Below are 14,108 nucleotides of genomic sequence, written 5' to 3' on the forward strand. Positions count from 1 at the left end.
AATAAAATCTAAAGGAAAATTAAGTCCTTAAAAACCAAAATTATCATCAGCCCCAAATAATATGTTTCAGTTGTGTCTATGAACAAAATACATCTCAGAATCTATTTAAGAAAATCTTGAAAATCTTTGTCATTTTCAAAGACAGAGGAGTCAAGGATAATTAAATAAATACGTGTATAACAAACTAGGGAGGCAAAAATGGAAAGCATTTTCTTTAAAGTATAAATTCAGCTTTGAATAATATTTTCCTTTTTGAAATTAGATTCAAAATAAGTTCACAAGAATGTTTTCCATTGCTTTAACTGTAAAGAAGTTTGTCAACCATCCCAATTTCAAAATATTATGGCAAACAACTTGAAACCAAGTTTTTATATCATTATTATCATTTCCATTTGATATGAATAGGATATATCCATACCTCCATTTTAGCATTTGTCCATCGAGGTACTTCTACAATCATATTAAACAAATTCTGCAATTTAAAAAAACAACAAAGAGAAAAAATTTAAAATTTTGCCTTCCTTTATCTTTTCACTTACCTCCTGCATGAGAATGCTTTAGTTTTCTTCCCACAAAAAATGTTGAGCATCTGTATCATATGTCTGCCTATGCCTTAAATTCCTTCTAAAAAATTAGAGAAGTTGTTTAAAACACAACAGAATTTAAACCTGATCGTGTCACTTGCCCACTACTGTACAGTGTTAGGAGTTGCTATATTTCTGGAAATACCTTTGCAGGGTAGTGAAAGAACCAGAATGGAGCCAGGAAACTTGTTTCAATTTTTATTTTCCAGCTAAAATAGGAGTGAGAGCTGAATGTGTCACTTTTCCAGTCTACAAAGTAAGTGTGATAATCTCCTTCCTCACCCCACACAAGGTTGTTGTGAAGATGAATTACATATTTTAAATGAAAATACAGACAATTATCAAGTATTTTTAAAATCATAAAATGATATTTAAATCCAAATTATTATGATCATAATATAAAATTAAGGCTATTGGTATAGGTAGTTATAAAGCTTACAAAGAGTTTTAAAGCTTAGCTTGCATATCTTGTGATCTCTGGTTCCCTAAAGTTATAAAAGGACCACTGCTTCTTTTTAGCATTTCTGAACTTTGCAGAGTACTTAAAACAAAGGAGACTCTACATCAGTGATGAGTAAAAATAATTTCCTACAGTAACGGCCTCACAAAGAGAAAGTCTTACAGGTAAAGTTGACTTGCATGCCATTCTGGTATCAGTAGCCAACAACTTATCAAAGCAATGGTTTAAAACAGTCCTTCTCCAAGTGTGGTCATGGACCAGGGCTAATCTGTAATCTGAATGTTACTGGTTCATTTAGAAACATTTATAACAAACTGACAAGAGTACTTTTTATGACTGTTGAACCTAATAATAAAAATTTGGCACTTGAATTACACTTTTCTAATAATTCATTTTGATTGTATTTTTTAAAAGTATCAGTTCATAACAGATTAGAAATAAACAAACAAAAAAACTGTCCTTCACCACAGATCATTTGAGAAGCAGTGATTAAATATACTTATTCTCAACTGTGCCACACAGCAAAATCACCTGGAGAGCTGTATCTGATTAATAAAAAGAAGAAGATTTTTAGAGCCCCATCTCCTACATATTTGAATTCAATGGTTCTCAGGTGAAGCCAGGGCACTGCTTATTTTTAAAAGCATTCCAAGCAATTTTCACATGCAGCCAGAGTTGAGAACCTCTGGTTTAAAGCACTGCTAAACAATATCTGGGGCTTTCTTAGTGAAACATGAATGCTATTAATTCAAAGAATGCCATTTATACAATTAAATATAAATCAAGCCACAAAAATAATGATGGTTTTTCAGTTCTTCTAGATAAGACTAAAATTTACCAGTGACAAAACTGCATACTCATAACGAGATAAGGAACAAAGCTGAGAATGAATTCTCAACAATTGCTCCTTAGAAGTATGTCTCATACCTATCTTAGCAACCTTATACACAGGCCTGCTGTTATGTTTCATTTTCGATGCTCTTTCATGAGGTACCCCAGCACCTGTTTAAATATGTCTGAAGTAGCTGTTAAAAAGAAAAACCTAAGGAAATGACAGATGTTCACATAATTTATTCATCCCTGAAAGTCTGGCTATAAGAGAACAAATGCATGTAGATGAATACTCAGAGGTGACAGAGAAGACAAAGCTAGTGGCAATCCTTTTACACAACGACACCTACCAAAAGCACTCACAGAGACTTGAATTAGGCCACAAGAACAATGGATCAGGCTTGAATTTTAAGCCTGCAAACTACACTCTCCCTCATCATTTGTTCCTGATCACTAGGAGTGTATTTCCAGCCTGTTTTTCTTCTCTCTGGCTAAAATGCATACGACCTGTAATTTTTTAAAGCCAATGTTAGTCTGGTTATCCTAGGATTAGTGTTATTTACAAACCAAAAATGGCCTGCTGAAATTTATTAGAAAATCACAAAGATACAAGGGGACACATTTCAAATTCAGAAAGTTGAGTATGGGTCAGGGGCATTTACTTCCTCCTTCAGTTCTTTTCTTTCTATTTTTCCCTTCTATTTTTATTGCAGAGGAAAAAAAAAAGATGAAAAAGCAGTTAGTAGATTTTCTATACTTGGGGGAAAAAATGAGAGGAAATCACCCTTCTATCCTCTTTCTCTTAAAATATCAAAAAAACTTTGGATTTGACACTAAAAGCAAAGGCAACAAAAGCAAAAATATATAAATGGGAATACATTAAACTTAAAAGGCTCTGCACAGCAAAGAAAACCATCAGCAAAATGAAAAGGCAACCAATGGAATGGAAGAAAATAAGTCATAAATCTGTTAAGGGGTTAATATACAAAATATATAAAGAAATCATGTAACTCAACAGCAAAAAACCAATCCAATTAAAAAATGGGCACAGGTCTTGAATAGACACTTTTCCAAAGAAGACATACAGATGGCCAGCATCACTAACCATCAGGGAAATGCAAATCAAAACCACTACAAGATAGATGCTCATTGCCTGTTAGAATGACTATCATCAAAAAGACAAGAAATAACAAGTATTGGCAAGGATATGGAGAAAAGGGAACCCTTGTGTACTGTTGGTGGGAATGTAAATTGGTGCAGCCTCAATGGAAAACAGTATGGAGGTTCCTCAAAAAATTGAAAATAGAACTACCATATAACCCAGAAATCCCACTTTGGGATATATATCCAAAAAAAAAAAAAATGAAAACAGGATACCGAGGAGCTATTTACACTCCTATGCCCATTACAGCATTATTCACAATAGTCAAGACATGGAAACAACCTAAGTGCCTGTCAACAAATGAATGAATAAAGATGTTGTATACATACAAGGGAATATTATTCAACCATAAGAAGGAAATCTCGCCCTTTGTGACAGGATGGATGAACCTGGAAGGTATTATGCTCACTGAAATAAGCCAGAAAGAGAAGACAAATACTGCACGGCATCACTTATATGTGGCATCTTAAAAATTTTAAAAAGCCGAATTCATATAAAGAGAGTAGAAAAGTGGTTGCCAGGGCCTAGGGAGTGGGGGAAACAGGAGAGAATTTAAAAAAACAAAATAAAACAAAAAAACCCTCAAATCAGGTAGTCTCTGACACACAAACTATGTAACTAAGAATTAAATGTTAAGTTGGCTGTGTGTACTCAGAATACATTTCTCCCACTGAAACAACTGTTTCCAGTTTAACATTCAAAGTCTCTAGGAACCTATAAAGACTTGAGCCCCTGAATGTCTATTCACCCAACATCTAGAGCAATGGTTCTCAAACTTCAGGTGTATAGGATGCCCTGGAACACTTGTTAAACATGTAGACTAGCCAGTCCCCAGCAAGCAGAGATTCTCATTTAGTAGATATGGAATGGACCAGGATCAGAAATTTTAACAAGGGCCCTAAGCAGTTCCAATGCAGATGGTTTAGGACCATTTTGACAAACGCCAGTTTAGGAAAATACAAGATGGAGGGCAGGCAAAGGTGACAGGAATTAAACAGCCCCACAGCTATGTTTGGAAGTAGATTGAAAGGCTGGGGTCATAAGTTTCAGCCAGATGAGAGACTAGATAGCAGTAAGGTTGGAAAGGGAAAAGAAGGCTAAGGAAGTGGCAGGAAAAGCTGCCTGGAAAGAGCAAGATAAAAAGGTATCAACAGCAAGAAATGGGATGATCCTAAGTCAAGAAATACGTCAAATGTTCTGATCCTAAGCCAAGGAATATTAAAAGTTTGACAGTCACATACTTGAAAGATTGATTTAGAATGTATTTATTTTAGCATATAGTTGGTATAACTTTTATTTTTCTTCTCTACCCCCAAAAGAGTTGTTCCTGGATCCTAGAATAGTCAGATTCATAAACAGAAAGTAGAATAGTGGTTAGGGGCTGCATGGAAGCGGGAATGGAGAGCTTTTGCATAATGGGTACAGAGTTTCAGTCTGGGAAGGTGAAAAAGTTCTGGAGATGGATGGTGGTGATGGTTGCAAAACATGCTAAAGTACTTAATGTCACTTAAAGTATACTTAAAAAGTGTACAATAAATAAAATGCTAAATGTTATGTTATGTATATTTTACCACAGGGAAAAAAAGTAAAATGGTAATGTTATCCCTAGTTGCCTTAAAGAGTTACTAGAAGAAGAAAAACATCAGAATGCACACAAAAGTTTTACAAGGGAGAATAATTCAGAATCATTTTACAAATGCAAACTATCATCAAGGTCTTTAAAAGACAATGTAAGTGAGACACACAAATAAAAACCTTTAGATATACCTCATATTCATCATTTCGTGCTCTCTTTGTAGGAATGCCATTTTCCTATAAAAGAAAAGATGGTTATCAGAGAAATTCAATTCAAAAATACAATGAGGTACCACCTCACACTGGTCAGAATGGCCATCATCATAAAGCCTACAAATAATAAATGCTAGAGAGAGTGTGGAAAAATGGGAACCCTCCTACACTGTTGGTGGGAATGTAAATTGATACAGCCAATATGGAGGACAGTATGGAGGTGCCTTAAAAAACTAAAAATAGAGCTACTATATGATCCAGCAATCCTATTCCTGGGTATATATACGGAAAAGACAAAAACTCTAATTCGAAAAGATACATGCACCCCAATGTTCATAGCGGCACTATTTACAATAGCCAAGACATGGAAGCAACCTAAATGTTCATCAACAGATGAATGGATAAAGAAGATGTGGTATATACATATAATGGAATGTTACTCAGCCATAAAAAAGAATGAAATAATACCATTTGCAACAACATGGATGGAACTAGAGATCATCATACTAAGTGAAGTAAGACAGACAGAGAAAGACAAATATCATAAGGTAACACTTACATGTGGCATCTAAAAAAATGATACAAAAGAACTTATTTACAAAACAGAAGTAGACTCACAGACATAGAAAACAAACTTATGGTTACCAAAAGGGAAAGAGGGGGAGGGATAAATTGAGAATTTGGGATTAACAGATACACACTACTATACATAAAATAGATAAACAACAAGGACCTACTCTATAGCACAGGGAACTATATTCAATATCTTGTAATAACCTATATTGGAAAAGAATCTGAAAAAGAATATATATATTGTATCTGTGTGTGTGTGTGTGTGTGTGTGTGTATAAAACTGAATCACTTTGCTGTACACCTGAATCATTGTAAATCAACTATACTTCAATTTAAAGAAGAACGTATTTATGATTGTGATATTTCATGAAAGAATACAGCTGCATTGACTGCAGAGCAATGAAAATGTGCCTATTGAATAAACATTCCACTACAGAGGCTTCCAGACACCTGATTCAATAGAGAATCCACCAAATGCCCACTTCATTATTCTCTCAGCATTTGCATCCCCAGTGCATGAGCATCAAAGTGTTTCATAAAACAAATTATCAGAAAAGCTAAATCTCTTTCAAGTATATTTTCCTAGTTTTTATAAAACAAGCAAAGGCTCTGTTCAGTCTTTAAGGAAAGACTGGCAGTTTCCAGTGACTATGATTAAAACAGTCATTTCATTATTGAAATGAAACTCCAGGGAGTGTGACTAACAAGCCATGAAAGTACTCGGCTGCACCTCCTGCCTGTGATTTCCACCAAGGTGTGTTACTATGCCTCCATCAAGCACTTTTAAATTAAGAGTGTGTGGTGGGTTGAGAAGAAAAATTATGCCATTCACAAATGCTCACACATTATATGTAACTTTTACACACCACAACAACTAGTGGAGGAAACAAAAACTAACAGAAAAAACAATTATTCCAAGTCGGCCCGGAAACATTATTTCTGTTGCTAAAAATACCACCACCCAAAGTATAAGGTGCAACCATTCTAACCATTAGGACTGGGAACCAGGGAAACCTATTTACATAACCACTGTGTGTACCAGTCTCCAAAAGGCCCAGAATTCACCGGTATAGCCTGTTATACTTCGTTCTGCCCTATCCTCAATTTTTCATAACCCCAAATCTCATGTCCCCCAAAACCCATCCTCCTTAGGCAGAATATTATGCCCACTGGGATGTTTAAAGCCCACTCTTTTGTTCCACCTCCACCCCACCTACTACATGATTCCTCCGAATATTATTGTTATCATTGTTATTGTAATTAGGTATAAAGATTTTGTCACAGTACACCTGAAGCAGCAGCCACCAGTCACTCCTACCTTCCTTACCCTATTCTAGTTTTCGAGCACATAACATTATCTGATTGACTTGTTTATTTTCAGGTTGTTAGTCTCCTCGGGCTGAGTGGGAACTATATTCATTTTATTTACCACTGCAACTCTAGTGCTTGGAATACTGTCAGGCTCACAATAAGCAAGCTGTAACTGTTTACTGAATGAATAAGTCTATGAATAAATAAATAGATGAATGCACGCACTTTTGGCCAAAATCAAAGAGAATTTTTGGGAGACGTGAGATATCTAGGTTGGAGAGCTCACTGGCCAAAACAAAACAAAACACATGGACACACACACATACACATACACACATTCACACACACGCAGTACTGTGGAGTTCTTTCTGCCCTCTCATTGGTTTCTTTCTCTCTCCAGATTACATGACGCCTTGTCCTGTAGCTGAATACTCCTCAGAAGTAATGAGCTAGAAGAATTACACAAGAGCAGTTAAGATACAGGCTACGTTGAAAAGGGTACCCCTGTTGCAGAGCTTCCTTTTCCTCGCTCTCTCTAGGAAAATTATTTATAGAAAATTCTACAGACATTATAGGAAATGACTATAGTTTTAAATGTGTTTGTAAATAATAGTTTAGAATAAAATACCTTTCCTTTTGCTTTTTTTTTTTTTTTTACTATGTCAAGTCACCATCACCTATTGTCTTCTTGACCTCAAACCTGCTATCATTTAAAATAAAGCCTGAAGAAATGTTTAAAAAAAAAAAAAAAAAGATACAGTCTGTGGAGTTAGAGCACCTAAGTTCAAATCTCACCTCCACAACAAACTAGATTTGTGACCATGAGCAAGGTACTTAACCTCATTAACAAAATAAGGATGATAATAGTAGCCCAGGACATTTTGAAATAATGCAAGTCAAGCTGTGGACACAGTGCTTGGCTAAGCACTAGGAACACTCAATAAATCTTTGCTACTATTCTCCCCGCTGCCACCGTTATGGATGGTCCAGCCCTGTGAAGGGCTGCAAGGCAGCATAAATCCTACTCCAGAGTTCCAGAACCTTAGGATGATGCCTGACATTCAGCCCCTGAGGTAACACCAAAAAGGTCAACCCAGCCTTGCATCTGAAGCAGCTTCCCACTTCTTCACCGGCCTCTGCCCTCACACTGATCTCCCCACAGTTCTAGAAAACCCCACCCCACTAACCAGCCCCACAGAATCTCAACCAGGAACATAGTCCTGGTTACTTACTTAACAGATGAAGTCAGCCAATTATTGTAACTACTCAGATTTTAAGAAAAGAACTTCCAACGTCATGGTGACTGCTAACATCCATCACCAATTATGCCATCTCGCCAACTAGTCAGGAGAGTCCTCGGAAGGCTCCAGTATTCCGAGCCCCTCTTAGTTCCACCTTCAGCAGCAGATCTCCCTCTGACCTGACTTACATCCCTTCCACCCTCACACCTGTCAAGTAATTTTAGGTTCTAAAAGAATAACTATTCAAAGACTACGATCTTCCCAACTTTATCTTTCTAGCATCTGTCTCGTAGAGTAGTTAAAGAGCATGAACTCTGTGGTCAGAAATGCTAGTTCAAAACCTGGTTCTGGCACTTACCAGCTGTGTGACCTTAGACAAGTCAATAACATGCCTTCAGCTCCGGTGTCCTTAGAGATAATAGCAACTCATAAGGATTAAATAAAATGGCATATGTTCACATGGTGGCTAGCAAACAAAATAATTCACAAATGTTATTACTTCTACTACTACTGTTACTACTACTTAAAATAAGTCTCTTGTTAACCTCTTAAATTCTATACCTTAAATCTTTATTTCTGACCAAATTCTAAGCTTTATCGACTACTAACATCTCTTTCTCCCCAAGTCCTCCTGGAAGAATCCTATTCTTATCCAAATTCTAATTCACAAAGGAGGCTTATAATCCTGTTATGATAAATCCGTTGCCCTTCTCAGCTTCCGACCATTCTTTCCTTTCAAGATGCTTCCACAAAGCATTTTATGGTGATACGAGAAGTACATATTTTCATGCCCCAAACAAGTTAAAACAATACCTCTTCAGAGTCCGCCTTCAGAGGAATATCATGAAAGGGGGAAATGTAGTGACCAGCTACATTCTCTGGAAAGGAAAATAAACAAAAACACAGAATTAAAGCAATGGACTATCTTGTTCTTTACAGCAATTATACTCTTACCCACTTTTAAATTTTAAACAAGTTTTTAATGTTTTTTTTCAAAATTAACTTTAACTCCCAATTTAAAGTTTAATTCAACTTTTAAAACTTGCTCCAATCTGATGACCAAAGAGAAAAACAGTAGTCCCCCCTTATCTTCGGGGGATACATTCCAAGACCCCAATGGATGCCTGAAGCTGTGGATAGTAACCCTACATATGTTGTTTTTTTTTTCCTATACACACATACCTATGATAAAGTTTAATTTATAAATTAGGCACAGTAAGAGAATATCCGAATTGCCAGCATCACTACTCTTGCGCTTTGGAGCCATTGTTAAGGAAAATAAGGGTTACCTGAACAAAAGCTCTGTGATGCCTGGGCAGTGGGTCTGACAACCGAGATATCTACTACGGCTGGACAAAGGTATGACTCATGCCCAGGACAGGGACAAGGCAGGACAAAACAGGACAGCACCAGATTTCATCACACTACTCAGAACAGTGTGGCACACAATTTAAAACTTAGGAAATATTTACTTCTGGAATTTTCCATTTAATATTTTCAGACCACATATGACCAAGGGTAACTGAAACTGTGAAAAGCAAAACCACAGACAAGTGGGACTGCTGTACACACCAAATCAACCATATTTGGGTTGCTGAAACCATTTACTTATTCCTGTGGCTTAAACATCCAAAGCAAAAAATGTCTAAATTAGACTAAAACCCCAAATATGAAAAATCTTACTTTCGAAAAGAGACTGATTAGTAAGTGAAATGGACTTAAAACTGATGTCAATTTTCCCAAGAGAAACCTAGCAACAGAATTCCTAATTTCCACCTACAAGTCACATGAACAAAGGATTAAAGGTCCTACCAAGTTAAAAGAAACAAATCATTTGTTCCACTCAAAGTGATAAGGATGCTAATATTAAGGTAAGCTTACAACAAAAATTTCAATAACAGAAACTATTTTATCCTCATTGCATACTGAAATGTATATATAAAATACCTTTAAAAGTATATATTATTTAAATAAAATACAATAACCCAATGCATACTTTTGTTGGAATGCATGTTTCCAAAAGCTGGGCTTAATATAGCCACAGAAAATTTTCACTTTGTAATTTCCTAAGTCAGAGTATGTTCTACTTCTGGCCTGCTACTTCTTTGGTATAATTTTCAAATTCAGACTTTAAAAATATCTTAATAAATAAAATGAGGACTGGCTGACACTCCAGTAGCAATGAGTATACCTAGCACCCAAATCTTGGCTTCTAAATACCATTCTCCAATGAAAAGAACTAGGGCTTCTTGAAGAATGGGCTGATTCTAAGGCTGGGGCAAAGAATATACAAGATGAGCCTGGAACATCCTGTAATACCAGAAACCAACCAAGTGCTCAAAACAAAAGGCTGGAGGTATGTCAAAGGGAAATGGAGCCAACCTGAAAGAGTTCCCAAAGGCCAAAGCTGGAACAAGTTGAGCGACAAAATAAATAATGGGTATGGGCAAACCTTGGAGATACTGTGGGCTTGGTTCCAGACCACTATAATAAAGTGAATATCACAATGAGGCAAGTCACACAAATTTTTGGTTTCACAGTGCATATAAAAGTTATGTTTAGGGGCTTCCCTGGTGGCGCAGTGGTTGCGCGTCCGCCTGCCGATACAGGGGACCCGGGTTCGCGCCCCGGTCTGGGAAGATCCCACATGCCGCGGAGCGGCTGGGCCCGTGAGCCATGGCCGCTGGGCCTGCGCGTCCGGAGCCTGTGCTCCGCAACGGGAGAGGCCGCAGCAGAGGGAGGCCCGCATACCACAAAAAAAAAAAAAAAAGTTATGTTTACATTACTGTAGTCTTTTAAGTATGCAATAACATTATATCTTAAAAAACAATATATATACATACCTTAATTAAAAAATACTTTATTGCTAAAAAAACACTAACCATCATCTGAGCCTTCAATGAGTCGTACTGGTAAAACCAAAGATCATTGATCACATATCACCATAACAAATATTGCAAGAACTATGAAAATGTGACACAGAGACACCGAATGAGCAAATGCCATTGGGAATTGGCACCAACAGACTTGTACAACACAGTGTTGCCACAAAACTATTTGTAAATAACACAGTATCTTCGAAGTACAACAAAGTGCAATAAAATAAGGTATGCCTGTATTGAATCATAACCCAAAGTATACAATAAATATACATGAGTCCACAGTAATACAAATAAATGATTGTATAAATAAATAAATGAGGGGTAAGAGACAAATCTTCCTTTCAGAAAAATTCTAAACAATATATGTAGATGTCCTCCCCTCCAAGAAGTAAAGCTTACCCTGTCCCCCCGACTGTGGACTGGACTTAGTGGCTCACTTCCAAAGAATAAAGTATGGAAGGGGAAAAACATTTCAGTGGAGAACCCTTGACAAGCAGTACCCTTAACCAAGTGATCAAGGTTAATATCACCAGTCATGTTCATAGCATGTACCTCCTGATATGCCATGATGAGAGGGGTACTTCACTTCTGTCGTATTCTTCCCCCAAACCCAGAACTCCAGTCTCATCGTGAGAAAGACATCAGACACACCCAAACTGAGGGACATTCTACAAAATACCTAGCCAATACTGTTCATAAATTTCAAGGTCATTAGAAAACAAGGAACGACTGAGAAGTTGTCAGATTAGAGGAGACTAAGGAAATATAATGACTAAATGCAATGTGGTACCCTGAATTGGATCATGGGACAGAAAAATGACATTAGTGGAAAAACCATTGACACCCAAATAAAATGTGGAGTTGAGTTAATAGTATGTACCAATGTTGGTTTCTTAGCTTTGACAAATGTACAGTGGTAATGAAAGATGTTAACGTTAGGGAAAACATGGTAAGAGATATACTGGAATTCTGTACTAATGTTGCAACCTTGACAGATCTAAAACTATTCCAAAATAAAGTTTATTTAAACAAACAAACGAAAAACAAGCCATGGCTTCGGCCCAATAAAATTACAAGTATATAACTTAATAATGGCCTCCACTCCACCAAAATTTTATTTCCTCTTCTCATGCTGTGTGAGTTCTCCTTAGCACTTATTAATAGACTAAAGTTCTTGAAGCAAAGAGATTCTGTTGTTGTTGTTTGCTCTGTTATGCTCTCTACTGGATCCCCAGCATCCAGAAAAGTTTCCAGCACTTAGTAGGCATTCAGTAAATATTTGCTGAGCAAATACCTCTATTACTATTTCATTTTCCTGTACAAGCTGTTAATGTAATTTTTCTTTTCCCACCCTAGCAACAAGGTAACTCATGAAGGACCCCGGTGCACAAAGTAGGATAAAGATGAGAAAAAGCACACAAGTGGCAAAGGGTATAAAATTCACTATGATCTATAAAGCTCTTTTCCATCAGTTAAAAAGGATGCATCTTGAAAAAAAAAAATTCCTCTTTTGCATACCACATCAAATTTCAAATTCTGTGCCTGATTTTAAAGTCTTCTATGAGCAACACAAGAACAGAAAGAACAAAATTATCAGTTTGTTGCTTGATTATTTACTTTTCTATAAATAACAAGGGTAGTTAAGTCAGTCACATTTACATATTTTTTATTAAAATAAAATTAGTGGTAGGAAATGAAAATGGTACAGCAACTTTGGAAAACAGTTTGGCATATGAAAGAAGCTAGACTCAAACAATTCCATTTAGATGACATCTGGAAAAGGCAAAACTATAGGGATAAAGACCAGACCAGTGGTTGCCAGAGGTTGAGGGTAGAGGTTGGAGTTGACTTGAAAGAGGGGCCACTGTATCATGATTGTGATGATGTTTAAATGAATCTATATTTCTACTAAAACTCAGAACTGTTCACCAAAAAAAAGAGTGAATTTTATCCTATGTAATTTTTAAAATAAATATATATGGAGAAAAAAAAGATGGCAGTTAAGAAAAATATAGTATATTAAATAGAAGCACTTATTCCAAATAACAATCAACCATCTGTGATCCTTTTCTCCATTTTAAGTCACAAAGATAAGGTAGAATTTTGAAGAGAAGAAGGATGTAATCCTTTAGCATATTACTTCAGTTGTTACATTTGGAACCTATCATTGTGATGGAAATTAACAATAATCTCAGCTCTAAGAATTCAGGAAGTTGTACAAACCAGGAAAGTTTGTTATTAAAATTAATGAAGTACAGGAAACTTGACAGAATAGCTAGGCTGCCTTTGTAATTAAGAGTAAATGATACCTTTGGCACGCTGATTTTGTGTTAAGTTTCCCTAAAGCTCTCGTTAACTGGGGACAAGCCCCAACAAACTTATTAAGATGTTAAGAGGAGCACATGCTACTCAAGTACGAAGAAGAACAGGACTAGACTAGGCTGTGATCACTAAAATCTAAAGATCTGTGAGCAGCGTGCTTAGATATCTATTTCTTTAAATTGGGATCCAAATATATTCAAACACTAAGGTAATGCCAATATATACGTTAAAATTGTTTTCTAACTGCCGTTTTGGAAGGTAAAAAGAATATAAATGTAAGTGAATGGTCTGACTCAGATAACCAAACCTACTAGAAGCCATTTGGATCATGAAATAGTTTAAATAAAAACATAATAATAGGGCTTCCCTGGTGGCGCAGTGGTTGAGAGTCTGCCTGCCAATGCAGGGGACACGGGTTCAAGCCCTGGTCTGGGAAGATCCCACATGCCGCGGAGCAACTAGGCCCGTGAGCCACAACTACTGAGCCTGCGCGACTGGAGCCTGTGCTCCGCAACAAGAGAGGCCGCGACAGTGAGAGGCCCGCGCACCTCAATGAAGAGTGGCCCCCACTTGCCGCAACTAGAGAAAGCCCAAAGAAAAAAAGAATAATTTCTGGGAAAATAAAATAGGGCCTTAGATATCTGATAATCATAATGCTTTGATGAGCAACATACCAATAAATTTGCACAGGAGCAATGAATACAGAGGCCAAGAATCTGCCATGTATTTGCTGGGCTTGATTAAGTCACTCGATTTCTCTGAAACTTAATTTTCTCAATTTTCTTCAATTAAGCAAGATACAATTTAGTACTATGTAAAAGGCAACATACTAGATGCCAGAATACAAAAGTGCTAAAACGTGAGCAATGCCCACAGATAAGACAGGGCGAGTACTACATGTTATCAGGATCAGCATCATCCTGTAAATTTAAAAACAAAGGAGTCCTCTTGGCA

General features: G+C 36.7%; 1 protein-coding gene across 7 annotated transcripts in view; it reads right to left on the reverse strand.

Annotated features, from left to right (window-relative positions):
* Positions 1-14,108, reverse strand: part of PPA2 (inorganic pyrophosphatase 2) — a 320,000-nt gene that overhangs the window by 294,938 nt on the left and 10,954 nt on the right. For 6 of the 7 annotated variants that reach the window (XM_055086153.1, XM_028492146.2, XM_055086154.1 and 3 more), the window contains exons 2-4: positions 8,764-8,828; positions 4,805-4,849; positions 419-472 (exon numbers count right to left, since the gene is read on the reverse strand). In XM_055086153.1, the coding sequence (XP_054942128.1) occupies positions 419-472; positions 4,805-4,849; positions 8,764-8,828 (164 nt within the window). Of the gene's footprint in view, positions 1-418; positions 473-4,804; positions 4,850-7,041; positions 7,159-8,763; positions 8,829-14,108 lie in introns of all 7 variants that reach the window. The other variant, XM_055086155.1, reaches the window with a different exon arrangement.

This window comes from Physeter macrocephalus, chromosome 7 (genome assembly GCF_002837175.3).
Source record: "Physeter macrocephalus isolate SW-GA chromosome 7, ASM283717v5, whole genome shotgun sequence".
Classification (NCBI taxonomy): Eukaryota; Metazoa; Chordata; class Mammalia; order Artiodactyla; family Physeteridae; genus Physeter; species Physeter macrocephalus.